The 20,686-nt window shown below is 44.2% G+C and overlaps 1 protein-coding gene across 2 annotated transcripts in view; it reads right to left on the reverse strand.

The window, feature by feature from the left end:
• Nucleotides 1-20,686, reverse strand: part of MAP3K5 (mitogen-activated protein kinase kinase kinase 5) — a 176,890-nt gene that overhangs the window by 11,115 nt on the left and 145,089 nt on the right. For both annotated transcript variants that reach the window (XM_024551895.3, XM_053914076.1), the window contains 7 exons: nucleotides 19,657-19,814; nucleotides 17,522-17,699; nucleotides 16,782-16,802; nucleotides 14,022-14,199; nucleotides 13,763-13,931; nucleotides 8,408-8,593; nucleotides 4,283-4,388 (listed from right to left, as the gene is read on the reverse strand). In XM_024551895.3, the coding sequence (XP_024407663.2) occupies nucleotides 4,283-4,388; nucleotides 8,408-8,593; nucleotides 13,763-13,931; nucleotides 14,022-14,199; nucleotides 16,782-16,802; nucleotides 17,522-17,699; nucleotides 19,657-19,814 (996 nt within the window). The remainder of the gene's footprint in view (nucleotides 1-4,282; nucleotides 4,389-8,407; nucleotides 8,594-13,762; nucleotides 13,932-14,021; nucleotides 14,200-16,781; nucleotides 16,803-17,521; nucleotides 17,700-19,656; nucleotides 19,815-20,686) is intronic.

Raw genomic sequence — 20,686 nt, forward strand, 5'->3', positions numbered from 1 at the left:
GGGGTATTTCTGATGCCAAATGAAATCACAACACTTGTCAGTGCACAGGATATGATACCTGCATTTTAAGATCCCCATGGTATAGAATGCTGGTCGTTTACATTAATGGGGATGTGGAGCACATGACTGACTCAGCTTAACAACTGGCAGTAATACCAAGTGCTTTAGCAGTTTTAAAAATTATTGTTAATATAGGAAGTATGTCCACATTATCAGTTTTCTCTGCCTAAGCACTGCCAACATGGTCTCTAAGCTCAGCACTTCTCCATCCCCCACCACCAGGCTGCACCTGAGGAGCAACAAAGATGCTTAATGCCACCAGTCATCTGAGGGCTGATTCTTGATGACAAGTGAGGAAACAGCCTGAGAAAAAACTCTTAAGGGAACACTGTTCTCGCTGTTCCACATGTTCTTCTTGGAAGAAGATTGAGCATTTTTTAAATTGTTTTACTTTTTATTTTGAAATAGAAATAACAGAAAAGTTGCAAAAATAGTACAGAGACTACCCACACGCCCTTTAGCAGTTTCCTTAAACTTAACATCTTCCGTAGTTTTGACACTATTACCAAAACCAGGAAGTTAACAAAGATACAATACTATGAACTAATCTACAGACCTTATTTGAACTTCACCAGTGTTCCCACTGGTGGCCTTTTTCTGACCCAGGACCTCACAGTGCAGTGAGTGGCACTGTTTCCTAGTCTCTTCCAATCTGTGACGGTTCACTCATATTTCTTTAGTGCCCATGACCTCCGCCCTTTAGAGCAGTGCTGGTCAATTATTTTGCATTATATCTGTATAGTTTACCAATGCCTTGTCATGTCTAGATTCAAGCTGTGCATTTTTGGGAAAAGCACAAAGATGCTGCTGTACCCTTCCAAGTGCATCATATTAGGAGGCACATGAAGCTGATGTAGCTAATTACTGTGATATTTACCTTGATTGTTGGGTAAAGAAGACATCTGCCAGGTTCCTCCACTGTAGTCACCATTTTCCCAATGTAATTACTACGTATCTTGGGGGAGATATTTTGAGATCATTCAAACATCCTGTTTCTCACTGCTCTTTGCCTAGCAACCTCAGCAGCCACTGGCAGTTCTTGCCTGCAGTCATTACTGCAGTGGTATTTGCCTAATTCCTTCATTCTTTTTACTCTTATTAATTGGAATTCTACTAAAACAAAGACCTAGCCCTTTCTCCTCCATATGTTTATTTATTCAATTACTTAGAGCAGTATGGACTCATGGATTAAATTAGTTTATTCAATGGGCTACAATCCAAAGCTATAATTATGTTATTGCTCAAATTGCTTAGGCTTAGACTTTTGGGAATGCCTTCAAGCTGTCTCCAGTGTCCTTTCAATAAGCCTCCCTCCTTCCTTTTGGGGGCCCTTCCTTACTTTTGGCATCACAAGATGTTCCAGGTTCATCGTGTGTTTCCCCTGCTCCAGGCCTGGTATCAAACATTCTCCAAGCAGCTCTGATTCCTTTTATTAAAGGGATGGTGACCACAGGGGAGGGATAATGGTGGAAAGAAGGGGAAGGGACTAGTTAAAGAGCATGGGTGAATGACCCAAGGACATGGGCAAGCTGAGAGGGAATTGACTTTGGGAGCAGGGGGTGGGATGGGCAGAGGAGGGCAAAGGGGGAAAAATTGGGACAACTGTAATAGAATACAATAAAAAAACCTTAAAAACATAAAGTTAATTAAATTTGTAAGTTAAAAAAAAAAAAAGGAACGGCGTTCAGAAACCAAGATCTGGGTCCTCGGCAAACAGAGCTAGGAAATGTTTTATGTGCTCACAATGGCACACTTTTTAAACCTGTTTTCTTTAGCATGTCTTTCAAAATTTGGTAGGCTAATTGTAGTAATCTGTCATCTAAAAGGAATTTTTATCAGGAGAGTACGAAGACGGGCATTTTTAACGTTGCTCCCTTGAATGCTACTGCATAACGAAACCCTTAGGTTTGTGTGGAAATTCGGCGGACCTGTCAGATCCTGAAATCAGTTCATCCGGTCACACAGGCCCATCGCCCTGTAAGGGCAGACAGTGCAGCCTGTCCTCCCCGGTCCTGAGCGGGACAGAAAAATACTTTACGTAATCCTCCTCTAAAACTGCCACTAAAAAAATCCTTTCCAGCAGTACTTTCAACTGTCATCTGAGACTCCTACTTAGCAAACCCTTTTCATAGAGACTGTGCCTCGTTCCACATGTGGGTTGGGGTAGAGCATGCCCGTCACGGGGACACCCACGGGAGGGGGCAGGCCTCTGCACTCACGCTGGCCCTCCCTGAACTAACAGCATTTCACCTACAGTGTGATAATCAGTGTGCTCTTTAAACTTTGTTTCGGAGGATTTTTAGATTTACAGGAGAGTTGAAAAGTAATACAAAGAATCCCCATATACCTCCCCCCCTTTTATGCATTTTATGTAACTATGATACACTTGTCAAAACTAAGAAGGTAAAATCAGCTAAAACAGACCTCATTCAGATCGCACCAGTGTTACACTGATGCTCCTTTTCAGTCTCGGGATACAATCCATCACATTTAGGTAATCCATTTTAAAAGACAGGGTTTTTTTTTTTTTGTTTTTTTTTTTAATTAGATGAACAGACCCTTATATATGTTATTTAGTTTATTCTAAGATATAATCCATTTTCCTTTTCTCATTTGGGCATTCTTAATTTAGGCAACTACTGCGTTTTACTCGTGGCTGTACCTACCCCTTTGCGGACACACGCCCATTCCCTCTCACCCTGTGCCCCTTGCCGGCACATAACCGTGCTGTAGCCCACCCTGCAGCCCACCCTGCACATCCATGCTTATTACCCCAATGGCAGGTCATCCGAGCATCTGCTAACTTCCTCAGCGCGCTACACTAGTGTTTTGTTAGCTTTATAGTCCTTAGGCTCACATCCAACTGCTAGCCCTATGTTTCAAAGCCTCTGGATTTTTTCTAAGTTATGTTCTAATTTGTCGTAACTGTATGAAACTCATTTACTTACTGTTTCAACCAATATTTTTCACAGGTCTACTGTTTTCCAGGCACTGTGCTGGATAATATGCTCAGCACAGAGTAGAATAAAACAGACAGAGTTACTCTCTGGTGAGGGAAATAGCCAGCAGACAAGAAAATAGAAGTAGCTTCACATTGTGGCAAGCGCCGCGAATGGGGAAAAACACTTCCAAGGAGAGAGAATACCAGGGAACCTACTTTACAATTCTCAGTAAGTCAGGACTCTCTGAGGAGGTGTCTTTTAAACCGAGACCTGAAGAAGGCAAAGGTACAAGACTGCAAAGGTATGAGGGATGTTTCTTACATGAGAAATAAATTAATGTTTCATAATGTTTCATATGAAGAGTGAAACTGATGCCTCAGTCTCAAGTCAGGCAAGGCATTCTGGGAGAAGACAGGGAATTCTACAACTTTGAAAGACTGAGGGTGACTTAGAAGTTTGTAGAACCATTTATAAATAACTTAAATTTTAAAATCGTTTATATTTATCTTTTAAAATTTCTACCTTAGAATGCTTTATAATGTATGTACAAAATAGTACAATAGGGCATGTTTCCAATTTATGTATCTAAATCTATCTACATACAAACATACACTGTACACACACACACAGACACACACACATATGGTGAAAGGACTATCAAAACACTGTACAAGTTTGCCTCAGAGTGTGCATACAGCCCTCACTCCGGGACACCGTGCTCACCAACATCGCCCGTCTGCATCTCACTGCAGACGTAGCTGGCATCTGTCTAGACCAGTGATTTCCAAACTTGGCTGAGTATCAAGATGACCTGGGAGTGGGATTAAAATTAGAATTCCCACTCAGTCTGTGATGGAAGTCAGAAAACTGTAATACTAAAGAAAGAACTCTTTATATCACTCAAGGCACCAGCCAGTGTGGGAACTACTGGTAAAAGATGAGACAGGAATGGGTTTTGTGGGCGCAAACAGCTGTATATTGAAATGCATATGTATGTGGGTTACCTGTATAGTTTTATCTTTCTCTTCATATCCAATTACATTTTTTAAAGACAAGGATGCAAATGTTCCTCTCTCATCGTCCACAGTTTGCTTGCTGGGCCATTGCTCAGACTGTATGCCCTGGATAAGTGCTACTTGTTGACTTGGAAAAAATTAATTAAAAAGGCTAACCTCGTTAACCTGGTCTTTAACACAGTGAGGAGACACCATAAATGATGGATGAACAGTAATCTAAAATACCGAACACTAAATGTTTCCGAAGTAATCAATATCTCTGACCTGGCACCAGAATGGTGATGGCCGTCTGCACCGCCTTCCGGATGATGCTGTCCAAGGCGAACATCCAGTGCGGCTTGATGTTATGGTTCCGAAGAACTTTGTTGACCTGGGGAAAGAGAGTGACACTTAGTCTTCTTTAATTTTTAATTGCCAATAACTTAGCTGATGCAAATGTCTGGGTGGCGGTTTATCAACAAAATAACAAAAAGTTTTCTTCCCCTCGAATTGGGAATAATTTCTTTATATCACCTGGAAAACAAGTGAAAAATTGCCACTTCGATTTAGAGTTCGGTGAACCCCATGTAAGCCAACAAGGTACCTTCCTTAAATGAAAGGCATTCCTGTTAAATGGGAAGGTTGCTCTGTTGGGGCTCAGAACATGCAGCTTCCACCTTTCATGACGTCTGCAGATTAGATGGCAGGGGAGGTAAAGTGGGAGGAAGAGTCTGAGGGCCTTCAGATAAAAATAAATGGTTTCTCTAAACGTTACGGCTCTGCTGTCTAACCCAACCGGGTGCTCAGGCCCACTCTGGTGACTTGGAAAAGCAGGTGCAGGGGGCAATGAGTGTGTGGTGCGTGCCTGGACTCCCTTCCCACACTTCTTCACATCTCTGTAAGCAGGGGAATAATCTGTTAAAGTACTCCAGAAAAGCTGTTCACATTAAAAAATCTTTGTTGTAAGGGTATCTTTTTACTCATTATTATTTATTTACTTATTTATTTGGTTTCTAAGAGCATGTATTACACAGGTCTGAGTGTAAGAAATGCCAGACAACTGCTGTTTGCTTTAACAGCTCATCGGGGGCCAATGCCAAGTCCTGGCTGGACCCAGGTTCCTGGATGAGGGGGCAACTTCTGCCTGGAATGTTCTGCCCCCTGTCACCTGAGGCATCAGGCACTTCGGTGATGCCCAGGGCTGGCTCCTCTTTCTCTGTTTGTGCACATTCAGGCTCCCATAGCCTGCTTTGGCGGGGAAGCTCACAAGATTGGTGGGCCAGCCCAGGGGCCTTGGGTGGCCGTGACTTCCCCTCCAGACTAGGAGACAAGTTCTCAGGGGGGGCTGGAGTTGTGGCTTCCAAATCCTGGGAGCTGACCAGCCTGCCGGCCATTGTTGCGTTTCTGCTTGAGGATGCCCTCTCTGAGCCCTTAATGAGGAATTTCCAGGACCATGGTGGGGTTGAGTGCTGATGAGCCGGGACAGACTGCTGTTGGTGCTGGGTGTGGAGGGGCTGGGCCTTCAAGCATCCTTCAGGGGAATGGGGTCTGTGGGTCCAGCCCTACCCAGGATGGGTGCTAGTGACAAGAAGCTGGCTGTCCCCTCAGAGACTTGTGGGATGCCAGCCTCCTCTAGGGGACACCAGGGCCTTCCGTTCCGGGGTTCCTGGGCAAGAGAGCATCTTCTTCCTCACTCTCTCCTGCTCCTCTGAGAGGCAGATCCTGGCCCACTTCTGGGGTAGGTACCAAGCGTGGCTTCTGTACACCTTGGCAGTTCTCAGGTCCCTCATCAGTGTTATCCGCTGAAGAGTCAACCTCACGGATGGCTTCCTGCTTCTGCAGTGACTCTCGCTGCTCAGCTCGGTCCTGTCGGAGGGTGCCTAGAGCTCGTGAGGAAGCAGGCTGCAGCAGCCCCTTCCCTGGCAGCACACCCTTCCCAGACAGCACACTCCTGGCCCCACCTACCTCCAGGGGACTGACTCCCAGGGTGGCAGTTCCTTCTTTAGCTTAGGATGGGGCAGATCAAGGCTATGCTTTCCAGAAGTGGCTAGCTTCTTCTCAGAAGCAGCAAGTGCAACCGCCAGTTTCTTAGCTGACTGCATGTAAGGGTATCTTTTTAAAGCGACTAGTATTATTTCGCACATTTCAACACACACTGAAATAGATATACGTGTTACCTTTTTTTCCTTTTTAAAAACTGTGGTAAAATAAGCATAAAATAAATTGATCATCTTAAACATTTCTAAGTGTGCAGTTCAGGGGCATCAAGTATAGTGACATTGGCGTGTTACCACTGTCCATCTCCAAAACTCTTTTCATCTCGCAAAACTGAAACTCTGTACCCACTAACTGTAACTCCACATTGTCCGCCCCCCAGCCCCTGGCAGCCACCCTTCTACTTCCTGTCCCATGAATTACAGCTCCTCTAGGTGTCTTACGTAAGTGGAATCATACAGTATTTTTGTGACTGGCTTATTTCACTTAGTGTAATGTGTTAGAACTTCCTTTTTAGGGGTGAACAATATTCCACTGTATGCACACGTATGCATTACCTTTTAAAAAATAAACTTTACCATAAGCCTGAGAGAGGCTTATTTAAAATTTGGATTAACTCCACTAACCGGTGGTTGACACCGGCCTCTAAGAAAAGAGGCTCGTTTTCTAACAGGTGCCTGACTAGGGATCTCGGAGGTGACCGAGCTGCAATCCCACGCCAATGGCTGGAGCTCCAGCTGCTAATTCCTGCCCCTGCCCCATCTTCATCAAAATCCCTGTTAGAAGGGAATGGGTCTCAGGAGGTCCTCATAGTAGTTGTTCCCAAGGAAGTGGATCACTGCTCGGTTCTTACTTGCTCTAGGAAATCCTACCAGAATGAGTTTGTCCTGGTACCTTCATTTCGTAAAGGACTTTCCTGCTTATTTGACTTAACACCGGGTATACACATCTGGTAAACTAGAATGTTTCTCTCAAGAGTCGCACACGGAAGAAGGACAAGGGGTCCTCTAAAACCATGGCCGCTCCTCAAGCTTGTCATGAACAGTGTATTACCCAGGTCCCACGCACTGGGTTCATTCCCGCCCTGGGCAGTGAGTGAACATGTGAGTGTGCGTGTGTGTAAGTGTGCCTGGAGCACTTAACATTAATGACAGGCTTTGCCAGTTGTTTCCACTTCCCACGACCGCCATCAAGTCAGGAGTCTTGCTCCCACTCACAATACAGCCCGAAGACCAGGTGGCCTCACAGAGGCTCAGAGAACACCAGTGGCTGTGGAAGAACTGTAATTTGGTTTTAAATCAAGAATCATTTGATGCTCTAAATATAATTGTCATGATACTTTCTACGTAAAAGCAATAAATACGTTGGGAATAAGTTAATTTTTGAAATTTAAATAAAATTACACAAAGTACTTCCATATTTGCATGATGGTCACTGTCAAGAACTCTCTTACTTTATTTTATTTATTTGTTTATTTGTAGAGAGAGGGGAAGGGAAGGAGAAAGAGAGAAACAGAAACATCACTGTGTGGTTGCCTCTTGCGTGTCCCGTACTGGGGACCTGGCCCAGGCATGTGCCCTGACTGGGAATTGAACCAGCAACCTTTTGGTTTGCAGGCCTGCACTCAATCCACTGAGCCACACCAGCCAGGGCGAAACTGTCTTATTTTAATACCTTTAATACCTCTCCTATACCTTGTAAGAGCTTTCTAGGAATAGCTTCAGGTTTTTTCGGTACAAAGTTCCTCAGATAAGTCTCATTCAAAAAGAGTAGATATGGATTTGAATCAGGCTTTTGAAAGACTAACTTCTAGTTGGTGTTGCATAGCAACTAAGTTTGAGAGAGAGGAATTGTCAGCCATGTCTCATTACATCATGTGTATTAATTTTCATTCACTGATACCCTGTACTCTCAAGTATATTGCTGGCCAGGAAATAGTGAATTTTATTAAACAAATGTGTTTAAAATGTTCTGAATGGAAACCAGAGAAAAACTGAAAAAAAAATTTATTGGTTTTATTCAGCAGTGGCCATTCCACTCGTATGGTCATTTTCTCAATGACCACTAGATGGCATCTGTCACACAGAATTAGAAAGTGAATGATGTGTGTTGTGTTGCTCAAGTCACCGAAATAGTGACCTACTGCTTAATACATAAGAACAAAGGTCAGCCCTGGAAGATGTTTACAACTTTTGCTATGTTACACAGTGTTCAATTTGATGTGTTTCTAACTTTGGAAGATGCAAATACAGAAAACACAAATCTCACACTGACAAGCACACTTACTCAAAGAGAAGACAGTTCACGGAAATTATTAAAGAAAGCAAGATAACAGAACTTATGTTTCATCCTTTTTTCCCCGACCAACTTTAGCCAGAGCTTGTGGAAAAACTTTGGCAAGAATACCACACTTACAGCATCTTGGAAACTGAAGAGCACCACCTGGACCTGACTGATGCCGTGGCTGTCGAAGTCGAGCTCTAACTTCAGCTTTGACAGGGTGGTGGCTATGATTTTGCGGTCAGTGGATCTCACAAACTCTCTGAGGCTGGTGATGAGGGTTGTGATGTGCTCCCATTTTAGTTTCGGTTTTTCAGAACCCTGTGAATAAAAACCATGTCACTTGATCAGTACTGGACATATCAGCACAGGCCTGCCAATCCTCCTGCCGAGAACGACTGGGCTTCCAAATGCTCCCCACCAAGGAAGACCCAATTTGAACAATATGGCTCCTTCCCCTTCTACCTCCCTCCCCAAGAAATAATCAGACTCTGGGAGGAAGGGCACCTACCCCATATGTTAGCTAATAGCCATGATACAGTCAGATATACAAAGCTTTGCCCAAGCAGAGACTGGTGGAGGCAGTAAGCTTCTCGCTCTCAGAAATTTTAATCAGGAAGCAAGGAGAGATTCAAGCAATAAGCCATAGGATCTCAAGCTCAAAGTCTCCCAGAGAGGGATGTCATCAGACAGGACAAGAGTACATCCAGTCATGAGGAAGCTGAAACCCTGAAGGTGAGAATGACAACTGATATGGAGAGAAGTGGACACAAACAGGAATGATACACCAAAAGGCCCACAGCCACCAAGCCAGAGAAAAGATGCACAAAATCCGGGAACCTGAAGTCCCTTGGAAGCACACTCCAGGCTTGTAAAGGCACTGTGGTTGGACTTCCTAAGAGTCCACTTCCCTCACTGCTATGTCTCTACCTACATGTCCCCAGTACTTTAATTGCCCTTGAATGTGTCAGCTCCTTGCAACTGAAAGGGGCTTGCTTCAAACTCCGTCCTCGAAACAATTCCTTACCCATCAATGAGAAAATTAGTTATAAGAATTGATCAATGGACTATTTTATATATTAAAAATAAAATACAATATTAAAAAAATTCCCATCTCAAGTTGAATTTTTTTTTTTACTTTGCTCAAGGAACATTGGTTTCTTAAAGATGACACAGTAGGATGTTATTTATTCTCATGATTTTTATTATGCTCATTTCTATCTCATATTGTACATTCTATTATGGAATCATCAAAATTAAATTCCTCAACTGGGCTGTGAAAATCACAATTTCTAGGATTCTATGAGAAATGCCGCATCAAGTTCCTCCTCTCACTATATTTTCATCTGGAAGCTCTCTCTCATGCTTATGTTTGCATGAGAAAAGATTATATTGCAACTTGAAAGCTGTCATTAAGGAAATATTTTAAAATCAGACTGGGAACAATTATAAACTGTTTCTTTTCTTACCAAGAACTAAATTACCCCCAAAGTAAAGGTTCACAGGCAGTATCATAACAACATGAAAATATGTTCAAGAGGAAAAATGTGTTATTCATGAATTGGAAGCTTAGCTTGGTGAAAAATTGTGTTTTTGCCAGCAGTTTAAATAGCAAGCATTTTTGACATTAGCATTGTTTTGACAACAGAAAAGCATGTTGCTCCTGGTTTTGGGATGTGAGTGCCACTGTCCTACAACGGAACGCTGTCTACCTCGGGAAATGTATTCTCTCTAGTATTTCAGCCACTTACATAATCACTATTTGTGTTTTTAACTCCTGTCTCCATGTGCGTTCACTAATGTGCTGGCATAAGTGAGCTCCTTCGTTATCATGTGAGCCTGATTCACTATCAGAAGGCAGCATTTGACAGGGTGCCTTTTTCTAAGCATTCCTGGTACCATCGCAGAACCTTCTGCAAAGGTGCTCTCTATTCTTTAAACTTCCTTAAAAACGATGAGTGGATGTCTCTGATTGTACATTCAAATGTACAGTCTGAAGGACGCTACAGACTGAAAGGGCTTTTGTGGGCCATTTCAGGACCTGGCCAACACCCACATTTTGGCCTTGTTATTAAGGGTAGGCTTAAAGTAAGGGTGTGTCTAGAAATGTTTAATACAATGAAAAAGAATAATTTCTATCTGGTTGTAGAAAAAATGTAAAGGTAATAAATAATTGTTATTAGCCTGTTTGCTAACAACAGTAATGATAGTTAACATTTGGGGAACACTTTCTATTACCATCTCAATTGCTCACGATCTTAGTTATTCCTTATAGCATTTTCTCTTTTTTGCAGATGAAGCAATTCAGAGCAGTTAAATAGCTTGCCCAAATCACACAGCCTTTAATTTAAAGTGGTGGAACCAGGTCTCACAAATAGAGGCAAGTTGAGGCTGAGCCCAAGCTCCCAATCATTACATTCTTCTGACCCAAACAGCCGAAGAGCCAACAGTAAGCCTGGGCCAGGGCCTGTTCTACCACTAGATTGTCAGGTGGTATCACAAGAAAGGTTCACAGCATCCTTAGCAGTACGATGAGAAGGACCCTCACTATTGCTTGATTCTGGGTTTAGCACGTAATTCTGACCAGCAGTTTCTGGTCCTCACTGGTCCTGCCCTATATTGCTACACCAAGGCATGCCCTCTGATGGCTTCTTTCAATAAGGTTTTCTTTCATTTCTCCTTCTACAGAGAACATTCAAGTGTGCAAGCACTTAAAAAATGAGGAAATCACACAAAACTTGAATGGGATTAACCAACATCAAAATTTAAGAATTTCAGCATAGTCATGGAAGTGAAATCTCCTGCTGGGCTCTGTGATGGGACCTGGGACAATGACAGTGACCAAGGTTGGCTTTGCCCTGGTGGACGTATGGTCCAGAAGGGAGACAAAGAAAAACCCCAGGCAGACCTCTTCAGTGCTGGAAAAGCACACCCTCTGCGGACGAGTATGAGATTTAAGCAATCCCTAGGCTCTGTTTCTGGCCTAAAAGAGGCACTTGACACTAGTGGCCACAGGGGAGCCCTTCACTCCACAGTGGCTAAGAGGGAGTTCCTCCGCAGCTCCCCGCCAACCCCCGCCAACCAAACACCATCCCCTCCCCTGCTTTATGTTTCTCCCAGCACTTGTCACCATCTGTCACCCAGGAAGGACAGCAGTGTGGTGGTTAAGAGTACAGACCCAGGAGCCAGACTGCCTGGCTCTGTCACGCGGCCCTGCGTGGCCCAGGCCAGTTACTCGGCCCTCTGCAACATGAGGTGCTAACAGAGCCATCGCTGCAGTGCCCCTGTCACGAGGGCTGGACGAGTAAGTGCCTATGACATCCTAAGGGAAACACTGGGCCCATGGAAATTGCTTGTTATTGCTAATGGTTTAAAAGTTATTATTTTTACAATGTTTGTTATGATTACATATTAGAACTATATATTTATATATGTTACCATATAGGGTGGGGCAAACGTAGGTTTACAGTTTTGAGTACATAAACAGTTTATTCTTGTGTTATTTATTATTTTCCATGTGAACTGTAAACCTACGTTTGCTCCACCCTGTATATTTAAATACATATTTACTCATTTTTTATTGTTTGTCTTTCTCCTGTAGAGTGATAGCCTCAATGGGATGCAGTTTTGGTTTTCTTTTCCCAGTTTTGTTCACTGTAGTGTCCCCAATACACAGAACAGTGCCTGGCATGTGGTAGATGCTCAGTATTAAATGCATTGACCTCCAACTGCTGCCCGCTTGCTCTTTCCATCGAACTTGGTTCCCCTTCCTATCTCATGCCATCTGGTTCTCAGTCACCACAGTGAGAGGAAGGAAAGGCAAGAGAGAAAGCTAAAGGTCATGACTGCTCCCGTGGCCTCCCACTCCTAGGCAGCCCCCAGGCTCTCATCCCACCCCTTCTCAGAGCCCTGGCTGCCCCCCATCCACAGCCCCTCCTTCTTGGGCCTCGGAGTAACTGCTCGAGGCAGTTTCCTTTAGGTCTCAAGTCAGGGTTTTCCCAGAAAACATAGATGGTGCTCATTTCAGTTCTCCTTGTACCCAGAGACCCTTTCAGTCCCTCCTATGGGATCAAAAGAGGTAGATATTAGAGAACTCCTAAGGTGATGGAGTCAGCAGAGACACTTAGTGGAGTTCTCAAGACAAAGACAAGCGGGGCTGAACAGTAAGAGCCAAGAAACGTGTGCGCACACTGGCGCACGAGCCTGCCTGGTCCATGCACACCCCAATCCAAGCCGAGAACAGGTAAACGGCCGGACTGAGAAACTAAACACTTGATCGGACTCCTCCAGCTCCACCCTTTTTGCAGCTGTTTCCCCAGGTCAGAAGGGAGGGGAGAAGGTACATGCAGTCCACACTGATTAGGGAGGACAGGTTGTAGCCACAGGAGCTGAAGCACACAGACAAGTCCCTGGTGCCCATACAACAACTAAAACAGCACCAGTCTGGGACCGAGCGTGTCTGTGGAGGCGTATTATCCACGGGAGGAGGGGGGGAACCCAGAGGCTTGGAGCTGGGGAAGCCATTTCCACTGGTGCAGAGCAGGCAAGGGGATTCCTCCTCCCACCTGTAAGTAGAATTCCAGGAAACACATTCCCAGGTATTATGGGCTGAACTGTGTCCGCCCCCTGCCCAAATTCCCATGTGGAAGCCCTAGCCTCCAATGTGACTGTATTAGGAGACAGGATCTCTATGAGGTAATTAAGGTTAAATGCGATTGTAGGGGTGGGGCCCTAGCCCAGTGGGCCCAGTGTTCCTGTGGGACTAAGAGGAGGGAGAGACACCAGGGGCGCACAGAGAGGAAAAAAGCCGGGTGAGGACGTAGCGAGAAGGCCATCTGCAAGCCAAGGAGAGAGGCCTCAGAAGAAACCAAACCTGTGAAGTCCTTGCTCTTAGACTTTCAGCCTCCAGAACTGTGAAAAATAAATGCCTGTCATTTACAGATAGACGGCTCAGCCTGTGGAATTGTTACGGCAACCCTACTAAACAAATGCAGGAGGGAACCCGAGTTTGACTGGCCAGCCGGGTGTTTCCTCACACAAACGGCCTCTAGCCCACTCTGTAATGACTGATTATTGCCCCACGCCCTCCACCCCAATGTAGCCCCCAAGCACAGGGTCTCGGTTGTATCTGCGATTTTTCCTAAGTGCTCAGAGGAGTGACTGAGAGGTGGCCCTGAGCGACTGTCAGAATTAGCAGTTCCCGTTGCTCAGTGTGTGTCTGTTCATCGGTTGAGTGAACAAAGGAAAAGTAAAAGAGGCTCACAGGGACTAGCGGGAAGTTCTCCCACATGAAAACTCTGCTTTTGACTTAAAGATAGCTGATGCTTAAAAATGGGGTTTCCACACGAGGCATTTGCCCATCTTCCCGCTGGGGTAGGTCTGCTGTGTCATCACGAGCACTGCCGCTTCCTCAGGTCTCCACGTCCCCTGCGACAACTCCCACCGGCTCCCACGGCTCTGGGAAAACGAAGTCTCCGGGGAAGGTTTTACCTGAGCCAAAGACTCCATTAAGTTTCTCACAACTTTGTCTTGGTCTTCCTTCAGGATCCTGTGGAGGGTGGCCCGTCTTTCGCTGTCCTTCCTTAGCAAAAAGAACCCGGAGTCTTTTTCCTCAGGAGAAGGTGGAGCGCTGTGGTCCTCAAAATTTTCATCTGGAATGCTGTAACAGTTTACACAGCATAAGTCACAGTTGCCTTTATAAAAGGACACACAATACACTTCTTTCACTCAACGTAAGTCAGGGCTTTACCCCAAAAAGAGGGTCCGCATTCCTTTTACGTCTTTTTCTCCGCAGGATTTGGCTCTTGCTTTGAAAGAGAAGGGGTCCACCTTCAGCTCCGTGTCGGGAGAAACCGAGCCATACTCACTGCTGCTGCTCGTGTCCTCCACCAGGACCGGCACCGGCAAGGATATGCTCCGGAGGTACTCTGCTTGTCAGGAGGGGGAAGATAATTAACGCTTTGAAAAACATACACACACTGAAATACCTACTGAAAAGAGCAGTATCAATTGTCAGGTGTCTCCTTCCAACATAAGAGGTTGGTCACAATATTCCCCCCATGCTCATTATATGACCCACGCCGGGGGGTCAGCAAGGAAAGGGTCCCCCGGGCCCCGTTAGGAGTATCTCAGGGGCATGAAACAGTGGAGGGAGCATCAGGCCTAGCATGTCTTGGGTTCCAATTCCTTTATTTTTATTGCTCCCGTCAGATTTAGAAAGGTCATTTACAGTTTTCACATCTTTAAAATAAAGGACAAGATTCACATTTTTTAAACCATGTTCCTCAGAGGTTTAAGGGTCCACCTTAGCACCTTGGAGCTGCCTTGCATGGGGTGAGTGAGTGGGATTATGTGATTCTAGACGCAGGTTCCAACCCTGTTTCACCTACAACGAACGTGCTCTGTTAGTCTTACCTATCTGGGCTCTGCCAAAGGACTCTTCCCCGAATGGATTCTCCACTAAACACAAATTTCAGAAATGAATGGACTAGAGGATCTCTTCCCTACTTCTCAGATACTGTGATTCTATGGCAAAGAAGGGCTTTTCACGTATTTTGATGGAGACTGAGTTGGCATAAGAAAAGCTGCCTACATTTCATCAAATCCTGGTTTTAAAGAAAGTAGTTTTTTCCAGGAGCATCTTTATCTAACAAGTGTCCCAATACCACAAAGGTCTTTTACAAAACAAGGCAGAAGTCAAATTGTAAAAAAGGAAATCCACTGTTTCCCAGAATCCCCCCCTTTACCGAATTCCTGTCGGACTGGGCTGAATCAACAGCTGCCCCTGAAGACGTGGGATGCTCCCTCAGCAGGGGACTCCTGACTCTGTCCAGTGTGACTGCAAATTAGTAATTATTTATAGCGAGGAGGTGACTAAGGAGAAGCCATTTTCCAAGACCACCCAGTCAACAAGTGAACTCAGTTCCGACCTTCTTCATTTTGACTCTATAAAATCTTAAGATCCCATAATATCTTCAGTGAAGTTAGATGCTAAAGCCAGAGCAGAGCCCAAAGTTATTTTGAATGACCTTGAGCATGAAGGGTGAGTGGGCACGTGGGAAACGTGACTGACTCCGAGTTCAGCAGATTTCTACCTTCTGCCCCACGCTTATTCTAAGGCACATGTTCGTGGAGAGGGCCTGTGGGCAGAACTGTTGGCTGAAATTCTATCCCTCTCTCGCCAAGTGTGTATAGTTGAGTTCACATAATTTAAATGTGTGTGTGTGTGTGTGAGAGAGAGATGGGAATCTGTTTCCTACGTCACAAACCATGTGGAAGGGATAAAACTATCACAGATTGAGTTTCTGGGCATGACTCTAGGCTTTTTGGTATATTTTAAAAATTCTGTTCTCATAGCCCGATCTGTGAAGCAGGTATCATTACTAACACAGAACGCCAGGCGAAACAGGGAAATCGCTGCACGTCACCTATTTAGAAAGCAGCCTCAGTCGGGACTGGAACCGACTTCTGCATAACTCCAAGTCGGAGCGCACATGTGACGCCCAAGCAGGCTGGTCAGAGGCTGCGGAGGTCTCCCGTGTGAGAATGCAGCGACTGCCCTCCAGCGTCCAGGACACCCATGCAGAGAGTGGAAAGGGAGACAGATGGCTCTCCCCAGAGTTCTCTCCGACTCTCAGAAGTGAAGATGGAAAACTGGAGAGGCTGGGGCCAAGAAACAGTCACTACTGGGACTCTCTACTCTAGGTTGACGGGCTTTGAGGCACCCAAGGAACCTGCAAAAACCTGCCCTGGCGTGGGGAACAACGCACATTAAGCGCCCCACCCCCACTACACTATTTGACCAACTCCTCATCCAACCTAGGCAAATGCAAAACTGTGGTCATTCCTTTATTATTCCCTGAAATAAACTAGTTGCTCTTCCTAGAGTAAATTTACCTTCCCAGTTACGATGTGCAAAGCCAGTATTAAAAAACAAAACAAAGGCCCTGGCTGGGTAGCTCAGCTGGTTAGAGTGCTGTCCCGATGTGCCAAGGTTGTGGTTTGATCCCTGGTCAGGGCACAAACAAGAACCAACCGATGAATGCATAAATAAATGGAATGACCAATTGATGTCATGCTCTCTCTAAAATTAATAAATAAAAATGAAAACAAAAACAAAACAAAGCACAACTCCTCCTGACCAACTGAAACGAGAGAGAACAGCCAACCCCGAAGATGACAGCGGAAGGTGTCTGGCATTGAGATTTTCCACGAGAAATCCACTGGGTGGCCAATTGGCTCTAAGATATGAAAGTGTGGACTCTGCTCAAGTTGAAGATGTCAAAAATATAAACACCATCTTGCATTTAGGGAGGAGCCATTCAAGCTTCCTTCATGAAAGAGGAAGGCGAGGGGTTCTGACAGAATGGGCCCAGCCGGGCTTGCAGCTGCACACCCCCAGTCGCCAGCGGCCGCCCGTGTAAGCGGGGAGGAGGATGAGCCTATCTGATGGGCAAACTGGAGCTGACCAGCAAGCTTCACTCAGTGGAAAACATAACAATAAACTCACCATTTGATCCAGGTGAAAGGGCTGTGGGAAGAAAAGCAAAGAGCAATATAAACACATTGGGCTTGTCGTTAAACTGAGAAATCCAACAAAGTGGGTCCTGACATGGGAATCGATGTCCTTTGCAAGCATCCAACCTGCCCATCCCCATCCCATATAAACACCAAAACTGCCAACAACGAATAGGCCATCTACTTGTTTCTTCTCTCAGAAATGAGCTGTGGAAATTATTGCTAATATACAATTTATATTTTTACACTGCTGTTTTACTTATAACTGCTGATCCTTCTTTTTTCAGCGGGGAGGGGTTAATTATTCAGAAAGATATTCTGTAAGAGGCAATAGGTATTTATTATTTACTGCTTAAAATTAAAAGAACATTATCTATACAACTTGGAATTTTAACAGCTCAGCTCTGTAGCCCATCAGTGGTACTTTGAAGTTTCAGCTCTAAAAGGCTGTATTTCACCCCTTTTACACTTTAACCTTTGTACATCAGGAATGCTACAGATATTGATACACTAAACACCTACTAACCAGGTGACGGCAGACTATTATGCCTGAGATCCTGGCATTTGTGAGGGTGATGGTAACACAGCTTCCTCACACTGAAACTGTGCCAACGTTTACACGAATTCCAGTGATGGCTACAGACAGATTAGCTTACTCGAAACACTGTCCATCTCAAAAAAGCTTAGGGTTTCATGACTCTGACCTGCACCCTCTTCAGAGCAACCACATACCTGAAAGCTTAGGTTGTGTCTTTTTCTTTTTGCTTGAAACTTTTAGGAAGTCATCAACAAGCAAGTCGTTAGCACAGTCTCTCTTGTCAGGGTCCGGTTCAAAACACTTCAGTATGAATGCCTTGGCCTCCGCTGACATGGACTCCGGGATCTCCGGGTGGACTTTAAACATTCCCACCTACGACACAGCATAAAGTGACTTCTGGGTGACATCTCATCACATGAGCTCCAGGTTTCATGACTTGGTCTCCTAGTGCAACAGACTCTTTTATCACACACTCCCAACTCACGGGCTTTCTCAAAGTGAGACAGGGTATTTTCTCTGTAGGTTATAGAAAGTTTCCAGAGTGTTTTCGTAACTAGTTTAAGACAACAGACAGCACGGTGAAGTAATAATTCAGCCCAAAAAGCTCTAGGGCATGTCAGCACTCGGGCAAGCAAACAAGGCAGTTTTAACTGGGACTGCTGTGTGGGTCATGACAGCTAAGTGCCAGGAACCACGCTCTGGCTTTTTCCATTTCGGTCAGCGAGTCTCTCTGAACCCTCCCAATAACCCTGTGGGTTAAACACTACACCTGTTACACCAGTGAGGAAAAGGAGGCTCAGAGGAGTCAGGCCATGTGGTTATCAAAAGGCAGATGTGGGATTTGAACCTTGATGGGTTTGGCTTAGAGTCTGGGTTCTTTTCCTTATGCCATGAGTTATGAATAGTTCCGTCTCAAGTTGCCTACATTAAAAATACTTTAAATAGAATTTTTACAATTACAATTTTATTCTCATTGCTGCCATTCTAAAAATGTTTGTCAGTGTTTTCATGTATTTAGTACAAAGAAAATTTTCTAACATCTTTTTTGTTATGTAGGTTATATAAATGTATTATTACATAAAGAATAATATGTAGTTATTTGTAATATTTATACAGCCATTACTATTCTCAGTGCTTTGCACATATCTCATACAATCCTCAAAAAAAAATGTTCGCTAGATTGGCAGTATATTTATATGCATTGTAGAGATGAGGAAACTGAGGCGAAAGAAGGTTGACAATTTGACTGTGTGGGAGCCTGGATTCCAACGTTGTAAACCTGCACCGCAGCCTACACCACCTCATCTAACGCACACCGTACGGTGATCCCTGCACTGACAGGTAACACTGCGGCAGTTCAGAGTGAAGTCCTAGACACCGGTAAAAACCTGAAAGATTGACCAGGAAGAGAAAGCCACTCATTCATGTCAAAAAAGGCAGCTGTCCTTGCTCTTCAGGTTTGGCGAAGTGCTCGTTTCTGGATTAGCAGTATCCCATCGCACCACGTTCAAGCTGAAAGCAAGCCTAGCTTTGTACAAAAGCAGAGGTGTGTAACACATGGCCCCTCATCAGAGGCTATTCACAAATGCAGTAAGTGCTAGAAACATGGTCAGTGGCAGGGGAGGAAATAAATAATTATCCAAAGTCCTCTGCCTTAGAGAACAGGAGACATGTGAGTTTCACTGCTCAGGAAACAAGTTCTCAGTTTAAACTTCCTCTGGCTTGGTGCGCGGCCGGTGACGATGGCAGGGACTCAGCTTCGGGAGCTGTGGCCCAGGGCTCTCAGCCCTATTTTGATATCAGATGCTCACTATTTTGGGAGGTGGAGCTGCTTCCCATTGCCAAAGAGTTGCTAACAGGCAAGAAGAGTGAGTACGTGAGGCTAAGACTGCCATACTTAAAATAGCAATCATGCCCTTTTTTTAATGGAGGTTTCAAACTTTTATGGTGAAGGAGTAAAGGGAAGTTTTACTTTCATTTAATACTTAAATGGATAAAAAAGTGTTCTTATATCTCCCTCTGTGGAAGATTTTCATACTGTGTTTCCCAAAGAGCTTAAATCATCTTCCATGGAGTGGTGTGAAAAGGTGGTCAATGGAAGGTACAATTAATGTCACTTTATAGCTGAGAAAACTAAGGTGGACAGCTCCTCCATCGGAGGTATACACACTGAGGGAGGGGAGTGAATCTTCCTGAACTTTATTATGTTCTCAATAGTGCTTACTTAGGCTCCTTTCCTTTTGCCTGAAAACATACGACATACACAAACAGAACACCCAGTAGCTTTATCCACTGGTTTATAAGGTATTTAAGACATATGAAATGTGACCTTGAACATAGCTGCTTGTGGTTCTCCCAGTTCATAAAAGGGTGGTTTTCCTGTGGCCATTTCGATGATGGTGCAGCCCAAAGACCAAATGTCTGCTGCTTTCCCATAGCCTCTTGGTCCTTTATCTATTATTTCCGGTGCCATATACTGAAGGGTACCTGGAAAGAATTCAGCACAGTTGCACTTTAAAAGAAAAAACAAGCAAATATCCAATGACAGTTTCAATTTCTATACATAAATAAGACAGCTTTGAAAGCATGATTCAGGTCTTAATGTCCCATCTTTTTTGAGTTCCAGTTTTCTCTGCTGTTAAAAAAAAAAAGAGAGAAAATAGCAGGTTTATAATGGATTTTATTAGTGATACAAAAATAGTTTACCAATATTATCTGCTTATGAACAGATACTTTCTAATTTCTTAAATAGTATAATTAAGGCATAATTCCATTGGGGCCTCTTAGAAACTTCTAACAACTGGTCATTTGAGAGCAGAGAATACACCAACACATTTTCTAAAATCAGTTTTTCAAGCACATGAAAACTCTTATTATGCATACTTCTAGTTTTTTCCAAGAAAAGTTTAGGTCATTCATCCATTTCCTTAGATTTATATTTCTCAATTACCGATTTAAATGCTTAATCCTTCTGTTTTCATTCTTATTTCTAAATCATTAAAGCATGAAGATTCTAACAGCTATTGTTAGAAATAATGTCGATGTGTAAATCAAATATATATGGCTTCTGCAGTGTGCCTGTGCTCCGTGGAACAACAGGTCTAACAGATCAAACACAGGTCATGAGCTATCAGTGCAGGCAAATCACCAGACACTGAGTGAAGAAGAAGAAAGTGAAAAAGGGAGATATGAAAGGCTTGTGGAATTAGAGTTGAAGAATGCAGTACGATTACAAGGGTATTAAATGGGAGCCAAGACTCTGTGGTTCTAGTTCTGCTCTGGTATATCTCAGATAAACCTCAACTGCAATTGTGTCATTGGCTCATATGAGAGGCTGGATACGCCTTTCTAACACCTGC

This window comes from Desmodus rotundus, chromosome 11 (genome assembly GCF_022682495.2).
Source record: "Desmodus rotundus isolate HL8 chromosome 11, HLdesRot8A.1, whole genome shotgun sequence".
In the NCBI taxonomy this organism is placed as follows: Eukaryota; Metazoa; Chordata; class Mammalia; order Chiroptera; family Phyllostomidae; genus Desmodus; species Desmodus rotundus.